This window comes from Dasypus novemcinctus, chromosome 6 (assembly GCF_030445035.2).
Source record: "Dasypus novemcinctus isolate mDasNov1 chromosome 6, mDasNov1.1.hap2, whole genome shotgun sequence".
Lineage (NCBI taxonomy): Eukaryota > Metazoa > Chordata > Mammalia > Cingulata > Dasypodidae > Dasypus > Dasypus novemcinctus.
The window spans coordinates 80,859,796-80,883,267 of NC_080678.1; the positions used below are offsets into that span (position 1 = coordinate 80,859,796).

Consider the following 23,472-nt stretch of genomic DNA (forward strand, 5'->3'; position numbering starts at 1 on the left):
ACAGAAGGAAAAGCCATATATGAAAAACTAACAGCCAACATCATACTCAATGAGGAAGGGTTGAAAGCTTTCCCTCTAAGACTGGAAACAAGACTGGAAACAAGACAAGGATGCCACTGTCACCATTGTTATTCAACATTATTTACTAACAGTTCCAGCTAGAGCAATTAGACAAGAAAAGTAGATAAATAAAAGGCATTCAAATAGGAAAAGAGGAAGTAAAACTTTATTTGCAGATGACAGGATCCTATATTTAGAAAATTCTGAAATGTCTGCAACAAAGCTACTTGAGCTAATGAGTTCAGCAAAGTCGCAGGATACAAGATCAACACACAAAAATCAGTAACGTTTTGGTGGACTAATAATGAACAATCTGAGGAGGAAATCCGGGGGAAAAAATCCATTCACAGTAGCAACCCAAAAAACTCAAATACCTAGGAATCAATTTAAGCAAAAAAGTACAGGACATACATGCAGAAAACTACAAAACAATGCTAAAAGAAATCAATGAAGACCTAAACAAATGGAAAGACATTCCATGTTCATGGATGAAGACTAAATATCATAAAGAGGTCAATCTTACCCAAACTAATTTACAGATTCAATGCCAATACCAATCAAAAGTCCAATAGCCTACTTCAGAGAAACAGAAAAGACAGTAACTGAATTCATTTGGAAGGGAAAATGCACCCAAACAGCCAAAAGCATTCTACATAAGAATGACATGGGAGGAATTTCACTGCCTGACCTTGAAACACTACAAAGTTAGTGTTCAAACAGCATGGTATTGGCATAAAGACAGATACATTGATCAGTGGAAGAAAATTTAGAGTCCAGAAATAAACCCTCACCTCTATGGCCAACTGGTTTGTTTTTTTTTTCAAACTTACCAAGTCCACATTAGTGGGACAAAATAGCCTATTCAACAAATGGTACTGGGAGAACTGGATATCTATAACCTAAAGAATGAAAAAGGATCCCTATATCACTCCCTTTACAAAAATCAAGTCAAAATGGTTCAAAGACCTAAATAAAAAAGCCAGGACCATAAAACTACTAGAAGAAAATGTAGGGAAACAACTTCAAGACCTTGTAGTACCTAGTGGTTTCTTGGCCCTTACCCAAAGCACCCAAAATAAACAAACAAAAAAGATATATGGGACCTCCTCAAAATTAAACATGCTTGCACCTCATAGGACTTTGTCAAAAGGGTGAAAAGGCAGCTAACTCAATGGGAGAAAATATTTGGGAATCACATATTCAATAGGGATTTACTATTCATGATATACAGAGATGTTACAACTCAACAATAAAAAGACAAACTACCCAATTAAAAAATGGGCAAAAGGGAAGCGGACTTGGCCCAATAGATACGGCGTCTGTCTACCACATGGGAGGTCCAAGGTTCAAACCCCGGGCCTCCTTGACCCGTGTGGAGCTGGCCCATTCGCAGTGCTAATGCGCGCAAGGAGTTCCCTGCCATGCAGGGGTGTCCCCCGCATAGGGGAGCCCCACGCGCAAGGAGCGCGCCCCATAAGGAGAGCCACCCAGCACAAAAGAAAGTGCAGCCTGCCCAGGAATGGCGCCGCCCACATGGAGAGCTGGTACAAGATGACACAACAAAAAGAACACAGGTGCCACTGATAAGGATAGAGGCGGTCACAGAAGAACACACAGCAAATGGACACAGAGAGCAGATAACTGGGGGGGGGGAGAAGGGGAGAGAAATTTAAAAATTTTTTTAAATCTTAAAAAAAAAAAAAGGGCAGAAGACTTCAACAAACATTTGTCCAAAAAAGAAATATACATGGCATGAAAACATGTTCAACATCACTAATGATTAGGGAAATGCAAATCAAAGCTACAATGAGATACTTCACACCTATCAGAATGGCCTCTATTAAAAAGAGAACTATAATGTTGGAGAGGGTATGGAAAGATAGGAAAACATACTCAGTGTTGGTGGGAACGCAGAATGGTACAGTCACTGTGGAGGACTGTTTGGCAGGTCCTAAAGAAGTCAAATACAGATTTGCCACGTGACCCTGCATTCCCACTCTTAGGTATATACCCAAAAGAACTGAGAGCAGTGACATGAACAGACATCTGCACACCCATGTTCCAAGCGGCGTTATTCATATTGCCAAAAGCTTGAAACGACCTTCGTGTCCATCAACTAATGAATGGATAAACAAACTGTGGTGTATTCACCCAATGGAATGTTATGCAACTGAAGAATTAATGAAGTTGTAAAGCATATGACAACATGAATGAATCTGGAGGACATTATGTTGAATGAAGCAAGTCAGACAAGAGGACAAATACCGTATGATTTTGCTACTATGAACCAAATAAATTGTGTAACATATTGTATGATTCCATTTATAGAAAATATAAATACAAATCAATTTATGAAGACAAAATTAGACTAGTGGTTATGTGGGGCTGGGGAAGGCATTCTAAGGGGTGTGGAGCTTTCTTTGTGGAGTAATGAAATGGTTCTAAAAGTTTTTGCAGTGATGAAGGCACAACATTGATTATACACTTTGGACAGACTATATGGTTGTGAATATATCTCAAAAAAAAACCCGCTTAATAAATAAATAAATAAATGTGCAAGAATAGCAAGAAATTGCAGCTATATACAGCAAGGGAAACAGTGAGAAGTGAAGAACTTTCTTGCTTTTTTTATTATTGTTACTGAAATAATGAAAATTCTCTAATAATGAAGTGATGAATGCACAACTATGTGATTATACCAAATACCACTGATTGTACACCTTGGATGATTTGTATGCTTCATTAATATGCATTGATAAAATTGATGAAAAAATAATTGTAGTGAAGAGCTATTGAAGAAATTAATCTGTGACTTTTCTATTCTGTAGAAAAGAACATGGTCTGGTACCTCCCTGTGTCCCGGAAGTGCCTGAAGGGAAGAGGTTATTCTCCCTTCACTTACCATTTCTCCTTTAATCATGTCCATGATGACTGGGAGGTAGGACTCGACGATCTCCTTGCACGAGGCAGACATGTTCGGCTTGGGAAGCCAGTCACAGGCCCTCTCCAAGTAAGTGAGAATCTCCGACTATGAGGACACAAGGCAAGGGGAGAATTACATGACCTCTTCCCTGAAAATGGACTGAAAGCAAGAGGCCCTCTAGGACTCTGAAAGGATGGAAAACAGCCAGTCCTCAGGGAAAAGGATCAAGGAGAAAGCTAATGGTCGGTCATGTCCCCATCATATCAATTAGGCAAAACCAGACATGAAAATTCAAAAAAAAAAAGAACTGCAAGCAGATATTCAAGCATGACCTAAAAGCTTAATAGCACGCAATAAAAAAAACATGTTGATTCTGGGTATTTAAGACTTGGTCCAGGGGCCAGCAAACGATAGTCCTCAGCCTGGACCTGCAAAACCGTTTTTATATTTGTAAAGGGTTAAAAAGAAGAATGTGAAGGAAACAGTATATGGCCCATAAAGCCCAAAATACTTACTACCTGGCCCTTCTGGAAGTCTGCCAAGCCCTGGAGCTAGCCGTCACTCTCGGACCCCCCATCACAGCCCCTGAAGAACCAGTGGCCCCTGCCCCGCGGCCAGCAGCTCACCTCGGTGGCATTGTCCTTCAACAAGTCGCCAGCTGCAGTGATGATGTCCTGGCATATGTCGCAGGAGAGGGATTTCTAAGGGGGAAAGAACATGAGGGAGAGTCCCCTGTGTTTGCAGGACACAATCCACACCCCACGACGATGAAACTGACCACCTTGGCCTTCCTTGTATTTTATCTGGTCTGGGGCATGACCTGGCCACGTCCCACAAGGGCCTCCAACTGTGACATCCCGCTTCCCCAGCCCAGGTGAGACACACAGACACCAACAGGAAGGCCCAGGTGTGATTTCTCAAATATTCTGAGCTTCCGTGGAAGAGAGAGGTGGTTTTTTTTCCTGCCCTCTATCCCTCAGTTTCTTACTCAGTGAACACAGTACAGGTCAAATTTCCTATTTAATCCTCACAGTCCTCGGAAGAAACTGAGGCTGGGAAAGGTGAAGTGGCTCCTCCAGAGTAAACGGTGGGTGGAGCCTGGATACAAGCCCCAGCAGGCCCTGGCACTTCTGCACATGGAGCAGTCGCCTGCACAGCTATCTCAAGGTAACTGTGCACTTAGCTTCATTTAGAGAAACCAAGTTGGACCCTCGGACCTCATCAGGCTGATACTCCGCATGGGATCAAACCAAGAGTCGGGCTTCCACGAGGCCATCCTATCAAGACAGAAAACCTAACGTCCTCACTGCCACACATTAAACTTGGAAGGAGGAAACAGTATTAACAAGACCAAAACCAAATCTGAAAGTAAGTTTGGGCACAGAGGGCAGTTTTGCAGTGAATAATTCAGAATCTGCTTTTAAAAAGAGCAGTGCTAATGAAGTATTCTTCGTAAGTGTTCTTCTCTTGTTGAACGTGTACTCATGGCCAAACTGACAACTTTTAGAACTCAAACACAGCTCAAACAAGGCCTGCATCACAGGCTGGCCGTCACAATGAATACAGGCCAGAGGGAGCCGAGAGCAACAGCTGCATTCTGCTGGTGCTGTCAGCAAAACTCCAGCGTCTCAAATAAAAAATATATTTTTCAAAAAGACTTAAAAAAACAAAACAGAACACCAGCGTCTCCCAAAAGCTTGAGGACGCCTGAAGAATACACTTGGTGTCTGTCTGATTTCCCACAGTGTTCAAGATCCCAAGTTAAATCAAAATGCTATCTCTAACACCAGGGAGGTGAAGATCAGGGCTAACTTTCCCACTATGGTTACAGCTGGAAATTAGATTTTAAAATAATAGCTACTGAGCTCTAGGGTCTGACTCTAGGGGCAGGGAAGAAAGGGGAGGAATAAATATCAAAAAGGAAAAATTTTTAGAAGCTCAGCATATCTTTTTGGAGCTCAGGACAAAGGAAGGAGCTCTACCTGAGTGCCCACCCTGGGAAGGAGAACTGAAAACCTACTGCACCCCTTATGGAGGGCGGGCAAGTGGGGGCTGCCACCGGGCAGGAGTGTTAGGACCTCAGTCTGTCCCTACCTCCAAGAGTCCGGGTAGCACACGCAGAACCCGGAGAAGCTCGGGGACACGGGGTCAGGGTCCGGCCCCGCACTCACCACCGTAGGCTTGTTCCAGACGGTCTGCAGGCAGTGCTGCACGGCGCCGCAGTCAGCCGCCGTCTTCACGCTCTGGCACCACACCGCGGAGCCTCTGGTGCACTCGTTCAGGCCGAGGACGGGGCTGGCTAGAGCTACAAGGAAAACCAATGTGAGCAAGCGGCCGTTTTCCCACACACCAGGTCCACCTTCCTCCTTCACCCGGGCTCCCGGGCACTTCAGGGGACCCGTTAGCTCGGCCCTCTAACCCAGCCGCAGAAGCTGCATTTTCATAGAAGTCACAGGGCTAGAAAGGACTAATTTAGCTGGCACACTTCTTTCCCCTCAAACTATATTTAAACAGTGTCTGGCCTTTATGGAAAGTTTCCATGAAGGAATGACAGGCCATTAGACTTCCTACAGAGATTTTAACTTCCACAGAATGAAAAATAGCCAGTTTAAAAACACAATCAGCAGCAAAAACATCAAAAGATTCATATCCTTATTACCTAAAACTATGATTCTTAAAGTTGTTCAAATAATTCTACTACCTGAATCTTTTTTGCACATGAACAAATTTGCTAGCAGAAGAGATCATACAAGCCACTTTGACATGCAAAGTGCACACATGTCCGGCACATGTCCAGGTAAAAGGAGTTTCTTCCACTGAGGTAACTGAGGGAAGAACCTGGGCAGAAGCTACCCACATAGAAAAGGGATTAGGAAAAAGGAGAGACAAAAGGTTCGACTTCACCTGGGATTAGGAAAAAGTAGAGACAAAAGGTTCGACTTCACCTGGAACCAAAGAAATGCAGGTTTTGAAGCAAGAAGGTGCCAAATTTTGAAATTTAAATTAGAAAAAAAAAAAAAGTTTTAAAAATCCCTAAACTGACAGTGACCAGTAGTAAAAGGTGCATCCTTATAAAGCTGATTGTTAATTATCTCAAGAACAAAAAAAACTTCCTCTTCAAAACATAAATCCACTTCTAAAAAAACATCATAAGGCAATTTAAAGAGATAAAATATAATATGCACAAATATTTACTGTGTATAATTTATACTACTAAAAAACAGATGTAATCTGACTGGCCAAAACTAAGAGTGGGGAAAAAAATCCTACAGTGGGCAGTGGATGTGACTCGAGTGGATGTGACTCGAGTAGATGTGACTCAAGCAGCTGAGGACCTGATTCCCATTTGGGAGGTCACAGGTTTGGTTCTCAATGCCTCCTAAAAAAGCAAAAAACAAACAAGCAAAATACATGAAAAAAAAAAAAAAACCCCAACTCGGGGGCACAGTTCTGGCTCTGTGGTTGAGTGCCAGCCTCCCACATGAGGTTCCAGGTTCAATCCTGTGCCCCTAGTACCTCAAAAAGAGACAACAGCATTCTTACCAACATATGTATAGCAGTAAAATATACTTACAAAGTAAAAAACAGAAAACTAAATTCAAGAAAAGAAAAATTAAAGTATACACGAGCTGTACAGATGAAGGTCCAAGACATTATACAAAGCAAATTCAGGTGGGGGCCAGGTTTTTTTAAAAAATATATATGCTTAAAGTTAAAATATGTGTGTATAATTTTTTTTTGAACTATTTTACAAACTGTCTTTAGAGTGCCTGTGTTTCTTAAAACAGGTCCACAATATCCTTGATTTTGGAAGAGGAAGATGGGGAGGAACCCTCAAATTTATATCCCACTTCTATCAAAATATACAGAAAGGGAAAAAAAAAACACACAGTTTACAGGAGGCCAAGCTTTGATACCTGATTTCTTAGTGGCAAACTACAGCAGACAATGCAGCAGGGTTAAAATGACTTTTTTTTCCCTTTGTGCCTGTACAAAGGAAAAGCACTAAGATAAAATAAAGTTTAAACCCAAATCAAAACAATCCACTAGGTGAATTGTCAAGTTCCTTTCAAGGGACAAATTTGGTCAGCGATAAATAGGAAACATTGGCAAGGCTGAGAAGAAAACCCTGTAACCACCAAGAACCTTTTTTAGAGACACAAGAGTCATGCTGTATGCTATTGCTTCAACTTGTTTCACATACCTGTAACAAACATGACATACACACATTCATGCACTGAGGTAGGTGCTCTCCCCGGAGGGAAGGGAATGAAATACTGTCATAACTAGCTCCACGAGCTATTCACACAAGGATCAAGCCACAGGTTCTCCAAAAGCCCAAGGCAGATTACTGCACCCTTTCAGACACCAGCACATGAATTATGAAGCTGCTGCCCAGGTTTACAGCCTTCCTGTGTAAGTTAAAATCACAACCATGACCAGTGCACAAATTGTCAACTGGCGACATTCCAAAAGCTGCTGCACTTGTGTCCATGGGAAAATGTGTTCCAATGTCAAAACAGTACTGGGCTCCCCAGACAGTTTTCAAAGGTCTAGTTAACCCAGGGTGGTCAAGCTCTGCTGATGCCAGCCCTTGCTTCCAGGTTCCCAGGGAACGCATGAAGGTAAAGACTCTGGGGAGTATGGGAACATGGAAATGGCATAAATGGGAGTCCCAAGACCCATATCTCCCACACCCTCCCCAGCACCAGGCTCCCAGTACTCCTGAAAGCAGCCCCACGCTCCACAGCCTGGCTCTACTTCAACTTAGGAGCAGGAAGCCCAAATAGTAAGCAGGAAGCTACCAAATGAATCTTTTGGCAAACAAGACAGAACAATGCACATCTCCAACGATGCACAGGGAAGCCAGAAAAGAGGAAGTGACGGGACATCAGCAAACCAGAGCCAAGGCGGCTCACCAAGAAAGCAGGTGATTATACTAAAAGCCACTGATTATACACTTTGGATAGATGGCATGGTATATGACTCTATCTCAATAAAACTGCTAAATAAATAAGTAATTGTACAAGAATAGCCAGAAATGGCACGTATATACAGCACGGGAAGTAGAGAGACACGGAGAGGTGAAGAATTTGTTAGTTTGCCTGTTTTTTGCTTATTATTGAAATAATGAAAATTCTCTAATGAGTGAAGTGATGAATGCACAACTATGTGATTATACCAAATACCTCTGATTGTACATTTTATTAATATGTATCAGGAAAACTGATTTTCAGAAAAGAAAAAGGAAAGGAAAACAGGGACAAGTATAGGTAGACCTATAAAGCAATCAGGTGTCCAAAATCTAAGAGATTCCATGGACGCTGAGAAAAAAACTTTAGTCCCAGCTTTTAGAAAATCAGTTCTTGGCAAGACATCCCCACCAACCTCCAAATTTATAAAGGTACGAAAGGAAGTGGTAGAAGCCAAGCACAGACAGATATGTCTCAGACTCCCTGGAGGCCTCTAGTAGCCCACTCATCTCTAAGTGGTAGGCTCATCCTGTGGGCAGGGTACAGGAACCACCATTCCTGAGCAGCGACAGGACAAGCTAGCTCATGTTTTTTACAACTCTGGAGCGGTGTGGAAGAGGTACTGAAAGGGACATGGGAGATACAGATGACAGAGCACCCAACTTTAAGGTTAATTCAAAAAAGTTCAAACAAGAAATGGTGGCAGTAAGAGAAAACCTCCAAAGGCACAAGACAGAGAAGAAAGTGAAAGAACAGGATTAAATGTGAGGTCTTTGGGGCTAAAAGAGATAACAGAACAGCAAATGCCAACAGCATAAGGATGGAAGTGGTGGTCTGAATTTGCAGTGGTCTTGGCCCGTGAAAGGCGACAGCAGGGCAAAGAAAGGAGCAGATCACACCCAGACACTCTACTCGCAGTGAAATGGTGAGGTCTTGTGAAACTAATCTGAAGATGCCCCAAGAAGACTGGGGATGTTGACCTGGAAGAAAGAATGTTTCAAAGAAATGCATGGTCATCTTCGAACAGGTGGGGACACCTTCCATCTGTCACACGGAAGCAGATTTGTTTTGTGTAGTTTCAGACTACAGACCTCAGGCCAATGGGTCAAGGTTAGAGTGAAGTAGACCACTGCTCAAGGCAAAGGAAATGGTTTGGGGCAGGGCTAAGAAATGGGGAAATTAGTATAGTCTCTGTTTGGGGTGCCGGAGAAGTTTTGGCAATAAATGGTGTTAATGGTAGCACAACAAGGTGATGTCATTAATATGCTGAAATGTACACCTGAAAGAGGTTAAAAGGGGAACTATTATGTTGTATATATGTCACCAAAATAAAAGTTTAAGGAAAGGAGACGTGGATGAATTCTGTGGAACAGGGATCCTTGGAGTGGTAAGATGGACTGGAAGACTTCCACGAGGCTACAAGTCTTAATTCTGAGGTAAATGATATTTTCACTATTTATAAATAAAATTTAAAAGAATTACCCTAAGCCATTTTCTCATGAGTTATTTTTCAAAATATGCTCCCAACAAAGCTTTAATCTCTATTCTCATCCTCCCACACCCTTTCCACAAATACCAACTTCCTCCTCTCTGAGGCAATACAATGACCTCTAAGAAAAAGTTTGGAATGTTAGCCTGGCCCCTTGGAGACTTCTGAATAAACGTGTCATCAAGACACAAATGCCCCTTAGAGCAAATGAAGCTCGCCCCATCCAAGAGCCTGGCACATAAGGCAAAACAATGGTAGGCTGCAATTAGCAACTAAAGGTTCAAAGGGAAGTGGCAGAAGCCAAGCACAGACAGAGGTCTCAGGCTCCCTGGAGGCCTCTTGTCACCCACTCATCTCTAAGTGGTTGAAGCTACTTAAACCCTGTAGAATGGCAAGTTTCTTGGGTTATACGGTTTTACTAAGGAAGGCAGGCCTCCTTTTTTTTTTAACTCACAGGTTTCAGTGGAATTATTTCCTTAAGAAAGAGGGGGTTGCTCCGTTGCCTTTTCACCTCCCAGGCCTAGAAGTAAAGACACAGTTCCTGAACCATTCCCCAGGTAGGTCATTGTATCAAAAGTCTGCTGCAATGGGATTTTACCGTATCAACAATCCAATAACAGACCTGACATCTGCCGTGGGCTCCTGTGGTAGCTCTAGACACAATTTAAAAAAAAAAAAAAAAAAAAAAACCAGAAACAAAATCTCAAGTGTTTTGCATGATCCATGTATCTTTAAAAAAAAAAAAGATAAAAAAAGTCACTTGAAAAAAGGGGAAAAAAAAACCTCAAGTGAAGCAAGAGCACAAGACAAGCTAAGCTCCCTAGAGCTCAAGCTGTTTGTGTCGAGATGCTTCTATGACTTCTTGCCAGAAGGAACTAAACCTCAAGCTTAGAGTGAGATTTCTATAGCAATTCCACCCACCATCTAAATGGGCTTCCAAATGTGGTATAGTGAAAACATCATCTGACTCTAGTTCTGGTTCTACAACCTTCTGTCCAAATGACCTCAGGCAGATCACTCTTCCTGAGCTTATCTTTTCATCTGTAAAATGAAGAGGAAGCCACTGACGTCACTTATTGGCATAAGAATCAACCTCCAGAGTACTCAACCATTATGTCCTTATCATTTCTCTATTTTAATTTATCCACACATCTCAGCTACCCTGCCAAACTGGCTTTGAAATCAGAAAGTAAAGTGTTCAGATCTTAGCTCTACCAAGGGGGGTGGAGGGGAAGGATAACAAAATGCCTGCAGCCTCCTAGCACAGAGCAGACATTCCACAGGGCAGTGGATTTGCTGCCTGGGTAATGTATCGCCATGGCAACAGACAGGTTGCTAGGAAACAAAGAGAATAACCCAGGAGATCAACGTTCACCTCAGGTCCCTTGCACTTAACTATTTCCCAAAGGAATTCATGCATTGAAAACCATTAAGAGCAGGAGATAATGCACAGCACTCAACACTGACTACTCAAATAGCATGTTCTATGGCAAAGAGCACTCATCTCTTCTTTACTGAACCCTTTTGAAAAACATTTGGCATAGCAGAATAAAAACACTACCCATTTAATATTCAGCCAAGAGCACTCGGAGGTAGCCTGCCTCAATCTGGAGGGAGGAAGGTCTAAATATTCCTCTTACCACAAAAGAAATCAGAGACAATGAAGCTCTCAAACTCTCCTGGCTGACATCCCATCACCTTTGGCCCCAATAAGCTGTTACTTAAGACAAAGCTTCTTTCTTCCCTTTTTTCCTCTCATGACTGCCTCACAAGTCACCTCATTTCAGGGCAAGAAACCTATCTACGTGGAGAAGGCAATAATGGAGTCCTCAGTCCTCAGGTATGCCACCTTGTCCAGTGACCACCAAGAGACCTGGGGGCAAGAAAGCAATCTTTTTAGACTGTGATGCAATGTAAGCTTAATTAATTTGGGGAAGACAAAATCTTAGATGGTTCATTCAAGAACACTCCAGTCCAATAAAAACTCCTGCTAACAAAGCTCTTCCAAAATGTCAACGTATCAGGTAATGATCAGAGAGGAACTCAGATCACCTTAGGTAAGATTTGCCTCAACACCTGACCATGGAAACCTGAGCCCCTGGGAGGACTGCCCAGGTTCCAATCTAAGCAGGCACAGGCAGGGGGCAGAGGTGGCGGCAATCCACACGGTCCTAGAAGAGCTGCACGAGCTCTGAGGGAGCAGGTCTGCAGCCATGTCTCACTGCCAACCCAGGGAATCAGGGAGTAAGGAAATTCTCGGTCAGTCACTAGCTGGCGTACTAGCTGTCTACACCGACCCCGGCTAACTAGCTGTGTGGTCTGTACACACTTGTGAAGGACAAAAGGAGGTTTAAAAAGATTCCAGCAAATCCCACTAATAACAACTTCCATATTCTCTACTTGTCTCACACGATTTTTTTATGGATTAAGATAAATGTCACTTTTGGCTCATTTAGTTCCATACTCGCAATGTGGACAATACGTAATATAGAAGACTGTCTTCATTTGAAATACTGAAATTTAACCAGACCAAAGACTGGGTTAACAGAGGTATTAGAACGCCCCAGGGGTGATTTAGCTGTTCTCACCTGAGAAGGCAGCTGCCAAGATTCAATTTATCAATGTAAACAAAAAGCACTTAGAACAGTGTCTGTACACAGTAAGCACTCAGTGTTAGCTACTGTGATGCCTGCAGTTTCTTCAAATCAGCTAAACCAGTGGTTCTCAAAGTGTGGTCTAGAGAACCTGGATAATCCCAGGGATGTGGGGGGGGGTAGCTACAAGGTCAAAATTATGTTATAATACTAAGACATAAGTTACCTTTTTCACCCCTTCACTCATAAATGTACAGTGGAGTTTTCCAGAGGCACCTGATGCATGATGCCTAACAGTCTGAATGCATAACAGTTGGGAATCCAGACTCATGCTAAAGAAATTGCAAAAATGTAAAACAAGTCATTCTTCACACCAAATATTTTTGTGTTAGTAAAATAGTTATTTTTTATTAAAAATATAATATTCATGGGGAATAGCTGTGGCTCAAGCAGTTGCATGCCTGCCTCCCACATGGGAGGTCCCGGACTTGGTTCCAGGTGCCTCTTAAAAATAAACAAGCAAGCAAAACAAACAAACAAAAAAACACAATTCAAGGGAGCCAATGTGGCTCAGTGGCCAAGTACCAGCTTCCAACACACGAGGGCCCGGGTTCAATCTCCAGCCCTGGTACCTCAAAAATAAAATAAAATAAAATAATATTCGTAGCCACATGTAACAGGTTTACCATTTTAAAATGAATAATTATTTTCAAATTGTCAGTTTTAATTAATAACATGGTATCTATAGATAGAGCCAACCCACATAAACAAAAGCTCTTTGGGAGGTCCTTAGACCAAGAAGTTTTAGAATGATGGGGCTAAACATTTAGGAACGATCAACTTCTGGAACCAAAAGGTGGGGAAAAACTTCCTCAAACTACAGCTGGTTCCCTTTCCACATTATCCTCTCACATCAGAGCCAGGAGGGACATCTGAGTCATGTCAGGTGCCTGTTCTTACCAACTACGTAAACCCCGTCCACCCATCAGGCTTAGGTCTGTGACCCGCACACAAACTATTATAAAGGCCAACACTTGAGCCCAAAGTCACCCTTGATTTGCCAACACCTAGAAAACAATGTCTCAAAATTAATCTCAGTAAATACAAGGAAAGGCTTTCTTTGTGATAAAGTCTCCTGTGATAAAGACTCGACACAGCTAACCTTTTAAGCCTCACGCACACCAACCTACCCGCACTGCCCTGAGCTGAAGCCTACTTTGCTGCACCTGACGGCAGCATTCATTTTCGGGTGCTAAGCACCTAACTATGCGCCAACTGCCTTTCTACATGCTGCAGATACAGCAAGTGGCCAGAACAACAAATACCATATGATGCCAGGCAGTGGTGAGCACCAAGAGAAATAAATCAAGGTCAAAGGAAGAGCAAGACTGGAGTCCAGTGGTGTAGCTTTTTAGGCAGAGCAGGCAGCGTTTCTAGTAAGGCTACATCTAAGCAGAGTCCTGAATGAACAGAGGGAACAACCACATGGATCAATTATTTGGGGAAGGAAGATTTCCAGAGGAGGACAACACCAGCTCCATCCAAGGGGCTGGACAGATGAAAGACAACCATGGGAAATCACAAAATCAAGGCAGAGAAGGGCTGCTGTGCTAGTGGGACAAGGACAATGACAATCACAACAGTGGAGCAGCATGATTATTAGCGGAACAGTACCTAACACTATACTGCTTACTACCTAAGCCCTTTCGTGCACCTTCCTAGCAGAGCCATGGGAGAATTTAACTTGCCCATGGTCATACAGCTAGTGTAAGAGATGTGATACAGCTAAACTTCTATTCCACAGTATCATCTCAGTTCCAAAATAAAGAATCACAAATTCCACGAGAACACATGGAATTTCGATAGAAATTTTTTTCAAAAGCATAGGCCATTCATTATCCAAAGCCATAATTCAGTTTTAACTTCATGGAATTGAAAATAAAACAATTAGTACTTTTGCAACAGCCAAATTCTTCAATACAATCAATGTTTTTATCACTGTTTTAAAATGATTTTAAATAGAGAAAGCCAGGGGAAGCAAGAAGCTGAAGGTCAAGGGAACAGAGAAGGGAGAGGACACCACCTGCACTGCCAAGTGGCAGAGGAACCAAGGATCACCAGCAGCCAGCCCCAGAGCGCAAGTATTCAGGAAGAAGCACTGCCTTGATGACAGCCTTGGTTTGGACTTCTGGTCTCAAAACCATAAGCCAATAAATTTCCATTGTTTAAGGGGAAAAAAAAGAATATTTAAAAAGCAAACAGCTTCCACTTATTAAAAAAAAAAAAATCTAAACCCTCCAAATAGGAGCCAGACAGCGACGCTAGAATGACCCTGCTAGATAAGGCTGCCTCAAAAAACTGCCGCAGTAAGGATGGTGTGGCTAGTGGTTACTTTGTGGATTAACTAATACCACTTAACTAGTGGTTAAAATTGGAAATAATGTTATATTATATACATGTTATCTCAATCATTTTTTGTTGCTGTATGTTTTTCCCACACATTCCACCCAAGCAAGTGGCTTGATCTTGGCCTTAGAGCAAGCCATCCCTCACCAGGGGCTTTCCCCAGCCTGTGGTTTCCCCCTCCAGTTCAGGTCCCACACAGCTGCCTGGCCATGACAAAGTCACACACCAAGAAAACAGAGACGCAAGCTCTCCTTCCCCTGATCTACAAAAACCCACTCCACTCAAGCCATACCCTTCCACTCTCAAAGAAGGTATTTACCTCACAGCAGATATTTATCATGTGTCAAATGCAATTAAAGCACAAATCCCATTACTCACTGAATTTTTCAAAATGAAGAAGTACAACACCTTGGTGAGGGGTGTAAAAAGAGCAGACAATGCCAGGAGTCCTGGGGTCTAATCCCGGTATCCCCACTAATAGCCTGTCTTTTAGGAGAGTCACTTCTGGTGGCCTCAGTGTCTTCATTCTTTTATCAAGAAGCTGCATTACATGCTCTCCAATTCTCTCATTATACCATCACTTCACTTTCTTTCTTAGGTGAGGAAAAGGGAGGGACAACTGGATGGGTAGAAAAATAACTCTAAAGCAAGCCTATTGCCAAGACTTTTATCATAGGCAACAGTAAAGTCTCTCCAGATCGAGGATGATACTCCTTAGTACTGCAGAAGTATCATAATGATATGGCCAGTTCTAAAAGCCTCCCAGAGAGCAGACACTGACTACAGTCACCATGGACTTTTAGCAACAAATACCGCATCAATGTTATTAAGAATTTTTTGGAGTAACATCTCTAAAAATGCTACCATGGGGCCAAAGCTGTGAAGGCAAGTACATACACTGTGTCATCAGCACGACCACAGCATAACCCTAAAGGTGATGCAAAGCCAGATCAAGGCCATTAGAGAACACTCCCATTAATGAACTATTCTGATTAACAGTGCTCTCCTAGATACCAGAGGTGCATTGTACATACATTTCCAAAGAAACAATTTATTCCCTTTTTGGGTGATTTGAGTGACTATGAAGAATTCTAAGTCTCATGAGTAATGAGTGACTCACTGTTAACATGATTTGATACTGTAAAACAAAAATTGTTCTCAATCAATATAGAGACTAGCACTAGTTTATTATACAAACCATGGAATAACAAGCAGTATCCACCCCAGACCTGGGACTTTTCATGACTAAAACCAAAAGACATCTTTATATGCAGATCACTTTCAAAGTCTACAAGTAAAATAAGCTAAAGAGCTTAATTTAAGGGGAGAGGATGTAGTTCGGTGGTTGAGCACCTGCTTCCCATGTACAAGGTTCTAGGTTCAATCTCTGGTACCTCCTAAGAAAAAGAAATAAGAAAAAAAAAAAAGCAGGGGAGAAAAAAAGAGCTTAGTTTAAGGTGGTCAAGGCATTATTGGGAATCGTTGAAAGCTGACATGAGAAAAACATTGTTTGAGTCTATTTCATCTATAATTATCTTATTTTTTTGGTTTATCAACACTGTCATCCACTTTGTTACTGTTTACTAAAATCTGGGTGGCTGCATGAGTTAGAATGGAAGTTAGCCCCTAAATCACAGTTACTAAGAAATTGCTTAACTTGGTACTGAGAATCTGAGGTTCTGAAAGTTAAAGATGATCAGGTTTTATTTTCTTCATGGGGCTTCAGATCAAAGACCTTTACTTAGGCAATTACCTGAAAATGCCCAGACTTATAATCTGGCTCTACCAAGAGTATACCAATACTACCAAGTATACCAATACTACCAAGGTAAGGTATTTCAATAAGTAAGCCATTTCACTTCTTTCTGGTTATCTTGATGATTTAAAACGTGGTGAAAATGTGAGGGCAAGGGTTAGAAAAATGAAGAGTCATATGACGTAACAGAATTAGTCAAAGGGAGGGCAGAGGGCTCCCAAGCACACAGCCTTCTTCACCTGCGGTTGTTTTCACAAAAATCAGTACTATTTCTGAATAATGTATAGGTTTAAGAATATTGTCTGTGCAACTTCCCACGTACTTAGATTTTCCCGAAAATAAAAGTCATTGCTAAAACTGGCCAATGGCAGTGCAAGACATTTTAAAGCAGGTGAAATGAGGACTCCATTGGAAAGCAAGGACACAAAACCCCTTCTCACCTTCAGGATCTAGGATCAGAAATAAATATGTAAGCAAAGATAAACATCAACCCAGACGATCTATTTACGCGCTTACTGCAACTTCAATATCCTTAAAGCTCTAGGATAACTGAGTTCAAGAGCCAAAGTTCTGTCCTGCTAGATATGACTCCAAGCCATCGCGATCATGTGCGCCCAGCAAAGAAACTGCGAGGCCGAGGAAGCGTCGCCTGCCATACCCCGACAGCTGGAACGGCAGACTGAGGGAAGGTCCCGAGAGACTCCAGCACCTCAGGCCCCGAGAAACCTGCCACTTCCCGGCCCCACCCGCCTCGCCCAGTCACCCCCACCCCAGACCGGGAGCCACAAGCAGGTCCTCTCCAGGCCCCTCGACCACCCGGGTAAGGCCCTGCCGACGCCTGCGCCTGCGCACTTGCGCGCCCCTCGCGAACCCGGGCAAAGGGAGCAACTGGGGTGGGAAGCCCGGTACAGTCCGCTCCAGAACGGGTGGGCCGCTTTCCACGGAGGACCCTCTCCCCAGCTGGGGGTCCCAGGAATTACCCGCGCCTAGGAGGCCGGCCAGGAGGAAGAGAACGAACATGATGCCGTCCCACTCCGCAGTCTGCAATGCAGACCGTCAGCTGATCTTCTCCAATATAAAGCTGCCCCGCCCTGCCCCGCAGCCGTCCACTGCGCAGGCGCAAACTCGCCCCCACCGGAACTACCCGGGCTCCTCCAGCAGCCTGACTCAGCACGGCGCAGGGCGCCTGCGCAGCAGGAATGTGGAAACGAGGAAGAGAGGAGAAAGGAGGGGCGGGGCTGTTGGTTGAACCTTAGGGTTTATTTGTATAAAGTATCTTTTTTTTTTAGAAGGTTCCAGAGATTGAACCCAGGACGTGGTACATGGGAAGCAAATACTCAACCACCGAGCTATATCTGCTCTCTATAAAATACTTTTTAAGACTCACATTTTTTGCTAAATAGGCATTTTCACTGATGGGAGAATTGAAACTCCAAAAACGTGAATGACTTATACAAGGACTCACGGTCAGGTTTTAAACTTGTCACTTGACCCACACGTCACCTAAATAATGTTAGCATTTGCCTGGCCGTGGCCAGCATGTAGCTACATTTGTGTCCTGCTTTTCCATCTCAACGTTCACTTGTTCTTGTGATCCACAGACAGGGTTTTCAATGTTCTATACAGCCCCTCTCAAGGTTCTACCACGGTTTGCCCTACGGTTCCTTGGAATTGAAGAAATGGGGGGAAAGGGACTAAGCAGTAAGAGGCAGAGAGAATAGGCAGTGCCTCAGCCACTGGAGAAGGCAGCAAGAATCAAAGCCTGAATTTGAGAACCCAGATAAAAATGGGCCAGGGACCTTGCTGGCCTCATTCCAGAGCAGGAAAGTGAGGCAGGCTAGTAAGATAGGGAATTAATAGATGGATCTGGAACCTGGCAGAGAGTCCATGTGGATCTCAGTAACCCCCAAGATGGCTGCTGGAAGACCCCCACCCCCCAAGATCCTGCCATCCAGAACAAAGACTTCTTCTGGGAGCAAGGAAAAACCCCGGGTATTCCCCAAGGACTTTATCATTGAGTCCTCACTAGGGGATTGATGGTTGGGATGATCAAGCAAAACAGCTAACAGCTGGAACCCCTCCCCTGCCATTAGCAAACGAGTGGAATAGTTTATAAAGCAGACTGCTAGGCCTGAGTGCTCTCTCACCCTGCTCTCTTGCCCCTGGACCTGTTTTTGTCCTTGGTGCACTGCTCTAGCCATTTTTCCTCTGTCACGTGGCCATGCAAGTAAACCTGGGCATTTATAATCTGTAATGGAGAATTGAAACTTGTAAATCAATCCTCTTTATCCCCTTCCTCTCTACCTGGGCCCCCTGATCTGTTATCTTCCCCATTTCTCTTCCCTCCCTACCTGAATAAATTACTGGCCTAATTCACTGGACATGCTCTTGAAATTCATTTCTGCAGCATAGCCAAGAACGTAAATAAAATCCGGTAACGGAAGGCCCAGGTGGCCCTCACAAAACCCCTCACCCTCTACCTACAGCTGACTTTGGTTCCAAGGTGATTTGGGGCCAGGGTGTGCTTTGTGTCCATCCAGGCCCGGCTGGGAGCAGAGGAGTGAGCCCTCCCCACATTGTACCCCCTGCACCCCCAACCCAGGAACAAGTGTCTGCCAACAACAAGGAAAGGAGAGAAGGTGAATCTCAATGAGCAGGCCCTCAGAGATCATCTAGTCGCTTTCCATTATTGTACTGATGGGGAAACTGAGGCCTGGAGAGGGACCGGCATTTGCCCAAGGTCACACAGTGGGGTGGGACAGAACCTGGCCTGGAACCAGATCTCCTGACCCAGGAGGGGCAAATGCAGGGTTCTCCCACCTCCCAGTCTGCAATAATCTTGTAACCAAGAGTCAAGAGTTAACAAATGAATCATTATAAAGATGTCTTTTTTTTACTTTATTTTTTACATTTAATTGAAATTATAAACAAAAACTAAAAAGAAAACACAGTTGGCGGCGGACTTGGCCCAGTGGTTAGGGCATCCACCTACCACATGGGAGGTCCGCGGTTCAAACCCCGGACCTCCTTGACCCGTGTGGAGCTGGCCCATGCGCAGTGCTGATGCGCGCAAGGAGTGCCGTGCCAGGCAGGGGTGTCCCCCGAGTAGGGGAGCCCACGCGCAAGGAGTGTGCCCCGCAAGGAGAGCCACCCAGCGCGAAAGAAACTGCAGCCTGCCCAGGAATAGTGCCACACACACGGAGAGCTGACACAACAAGATGATGCAACAAAAGGAAACAGATTCCCATGCCGTTGACAACAACAGAAGCGGACAAAGAAGAACACGCAGCGAATAGACACAGAGAACAGACAACTGGGGTGGGGAGTGGGGGGTAAAGGGGAAAGGAATGAATAAATAAATAAATCTTTAAAAAAAAAAGAAAACACAGTTGAATAAAAACATACATTTCTCATTTAAATGTACTGGATACATACAAATATTTTTGAATCATATGTTACACAATATATTTGATTCATTGTAACACAATCATACAGTATTTGTCCTTTTGTGTCTGGCTTGCTTCATTCAACATAATATCCTCCAGGTTCATCCATGTTGTCAGATGCTTTACAACTTCATTTCTTCTTACAGCTGCGTAATATTCCATCATGTGAATAGACCACGGTTTGTTTATCCATTCATCTATTGATGGACACTTGGGTTGTTTCCTTCTTTTGGCAATCGTGAATAATGTTGCTATGGGAAGCGGATTTGGCTCAACTGATAAGAGTATCTGCCTACCATATGGGAGGTCCAGGGTTCAAACCCAGGGCCTCCTGACCTATGTGGTCAGCTGGCCCATGCGCAGTGCTGATGCGTGCAAGGAGTGCCATGCCATGCAGGGGTGTCCCCTGCGTAGAGGAGCCCTGAACACAAGGAGTGTGTCCTGCAAGGAGACCGCCCCGTGCGAAAAAAGCACAGGAGTGGCGCCACACAGAAGGAGAGCTGATGCAGCAAGATGATGCAACAAAAAGAGACACAGGGAAGTGGACTTGGCCCAATGGATAGGACGTCCACCTACCACATGGGAGGTCCACGGTTCAAACCCTGGGCCTCCTTGACCTGTGTGGAGCTGGCCCATGCACAGTGCTGACACACGCAAGGAGTGCCATGCCATGCAGGGGTGTCCCCCATGTAGGGGAGCCCCACGCGCAAGGAGTGTGCCCCATAAGGAGAGCCGCCCAGCACGAAAGAAAGTGCAGCCTGCCCAAGAATGGTGCCGCACACACAGAGAGCTGTCACAACAAGATGACGCAACAAAAAAAAGAAACACAGATTCCAGGTGCTTCTGACCAGGATAGAAGTGGTCACAGAAGAACACACAGCAAATGGACACAGAGAGCAGACAACTGGGGGGGAAAGGGGGGGAAGGGGAGAGAAATAAATAAAAAATAAATCTCTAAAAGGCAAGAATAAAAAGAGACACAGATTTCCAGTGCTGCTGACAAGAATGCAAGCAGACCCAGTAGAACACACAGCAAATAGACACAGAGAGCAGACAACAGGGCAGGGGGGGAAGCAAAAGGAGAGAAATAAATTTTTTTAAATCTTAAATTTTAATAATAATAATGTTGCTATGAACACCAGTGTACAGATGTCTGTTCATGTCCATGTCACTGCTCTCAGTTCTTCTAGGTATATAACCACTAGTGGTACTGCAGGGTCACATCGCAACTCTACATTCAACTTCTTTAGGAACTGCCAAACAGTCCTCCACAGTGGCTTAAGTGTTCCTATCTCTCCACATCCTCTCCAATACTTACAGTTCTCTTTTTAATAGTTGCCATTCCGATAGATGTGAAATGATCTCATTGTAGTTTTGATTTACATTTCTCTAACCATTAGTGATGTTGAGAATTTCTTCATGTGTTTTTTGCCATTTGTATTTCTTCTTTGGACAAATGTCTATTCAAGTCTTTTACCCATTTTTTAATGGGTCATTTGTCTTTTTATTGTTGAGTTGTAACATCTCTTTATGTATCCTGAATATTAAACCCCTATCTGACATGTGATTTCCAAATATTTTCTCACATTGAGTGGGCTGCCTTTTCACCCTTTTGACAAAATCCTGGGAGGTACAATAGTGTTTAATTCTGAGGAGGTGCCATTTATCTGTTTTGTATTTTGTTGCACATGCTTTGGGTATAAGGTCCAAGACATCCCCACCTATTACAAGATCTTGAAGATGTTTCTCTACATTTTCTTCTAGTAGTTTTATGGTCCTGGCTTTTATATTTAGGTCTTTATAGATGACTTTTTATTTTCTAGTATATTGTAGAATAGCCAAAAGTAAATACCTGAAACTACTGAAATTCACTAAACTGTAACTCAGATGCCTTGATCTTTAATAAAGACTGTATCTTACTGGGGCTGGGGATTGAACCCGGGAATTGGCAGTCAACCACTGAGCCTCATCAGCTCCCAATAATGACTGTATCTTTATTTGGTGATTTTAACTCCTGACAACTCATAACTGGTCCCCCTTGTATCCCCTTATCCTGTTTTACGATTTTGTAGTCTTATGATCACTGAACAACCCTTTAATGTTTTTTGTTTTGTTTTGTTTTTTAAAGTTTTTTTTTATTAATTTCTGCCCCCCCCCAGTTGTCAGCTCTCTGTGTCCATGATGCTGTGTGTTCTTCTGTGTCCTCTTGCATACTTGTCAGTGGCACACAGGAACCTGTGTCTCTTTTTCTTGCATCATCTTGCTGCATCAGCTCTCCTTGTGTGCAGTACCACTCCTGAGCAGGCTGCACTTTTTTTGCATGGGGCGGCTCTCCTTATGGGGCACAATCCTTGCATGTGGGGCTCCCCCTACGCGGGGGACACCCCTGGGTGGCGGCACGGCACTCCTTGTGCTCATTAGCACTATGCATGGGCCGGCGCACCACACAGGTCAGGAGGCCCTGGGTTTGAATTCTGGACCTCCCATGTGGTAGGTGGATGCTCTATCAGTTGAGCCAAATCTGCTTCCCCTTTAATGTTTATTAATGAAGGAACCTGAGTCAGCTCAGACCCAACCCATCCCAATTCCTAAGCTATATTCCTGAACAAATCTAGATCTAACCAAAATTGGCTACCTGACAAGCACAGTAACTTAAACCTTAACCTATAAATGACCTATACCTCATTAAAATACTAAAAATTATGTCCATCATCATATTAAGGCTGCCATTTTCTTGCATACGTTCTGTGACTAAGTGTGAATGTTAGGCTAATATGTCAACCTGGCCAGGTAATTGTGCCCAGTTGTTTGGTCAAGCAAGGACTGGGCTAACTGCAATACAAGGGCATTTATGAACTTTAGTCACCACTGACTTTACTGAAGTGGTAAATCATAGGTAGCTGATTACAATTACATTGATCAGGGAAATTGCCATCAGCAGTGAGTGAGGCTTTATCCAACCAGTTGAATGCCTTAAGAGGGGAAGTGATTCCAGCATTGAGTGAGAATTTCCCACTTGTCTTTGGACAGCCAACGTCTCTCAGAACTCGTCAAGAGTCCTCACTGGACTTCCACTGCAGGCCCTGGTTGCAGCCTGCCTGAGGACCTGGACTTGTGCTTCCCCACAGCTGCATGAGAAACTTTTCTAGAATTACATTCTATTGACAGGTATCTTTTGTCGATTCTGTTTCCCTAGAGAACCCTGACTAATGCACTAAGCATGTACTCAGTCAGCGCATGCTCAAAAATTAGATCACCCTTAACTTTCTCATCTCAAGGCATTATACATTATACTGACCATCATAAACCTGCCTGTCTTTCGATCCTATAAAAACTATCAGAGTTACTGCAGTTTGGGGAAACAAATTTTAGGGCCACAGGCCTTCTGTTCTCCTTGCTTTGCACTTAGCAACGAATTTTTTCTCCCTGCGAAACCCTGAAGTTTCAGAAATCGGTCATTTGAGCACGTCAGGCAGAGAACCCCTACTTTGATCAATAGTTTCTCTGAGGAACAGCCCACAGAGCTTGGGGTCTTTGGTTCTCTCCCCGGCCATTATTCCACACAACGGTCTTATTTCCCCCTGGGGGGTGGGATGGGAAAGTGTGTACCACGCTGGGAGACACTTGCTGCATCACTTACAGACTGGGAAGGGGCTGAGTAAAGTTGGAAAAAGATTTGGTCTAAGCCAGACGCCTCACGCCTCAGCCTCAGAGGCCAGATGGAGACTGTGGAGCTGCCGGTCCAGAGCTTCCCAAGGCGAGGCCCCGGCGGGGGGCAGACCACTCCAACAGCCGGGTGAAGGCAAGGGAGGTGGGCTACAGGGC

At 43.7% G+C, this 23,472-nt stretch overlaps 1 protein-coding gene across 1 annotated transcript in view; it reads right to left on the reverse strand.

The window, feature by feature from the left end:
- The window catches only part of PSAP (prosaposin), a 33,898-nt gene extending 16,533 nt beyond the window's left edge, over nt 1-17,365 (reverse strand). Inside the window, exons 1-4 of the mRNA XM_004470574.5 lie at nt 17,182-17,365; nt 5,155-5,288; nt 3,610-3,684; nt 2,963-3,088 (exon numbers count right to left, since the gene is read on the reverse strand). Of these exons, the coding sequence (XP_004470631.1) occupies nt 2,963-3,088; nt 3,610-3,684; nt 5,155-5,288; nt 17,182-17,221 (375 nt within the window). The 5' untranslated portion in view covers nt 17,222-17,365. The remainder of the gene's footprint in view (nt 1-2,962; nt 3,089-3,609; nt 3,685-5,154; nt 5,289-17,181) is intronic.
- Nucleotides 17,366-23,472: the final 6,107 nt, after the last annotated feature.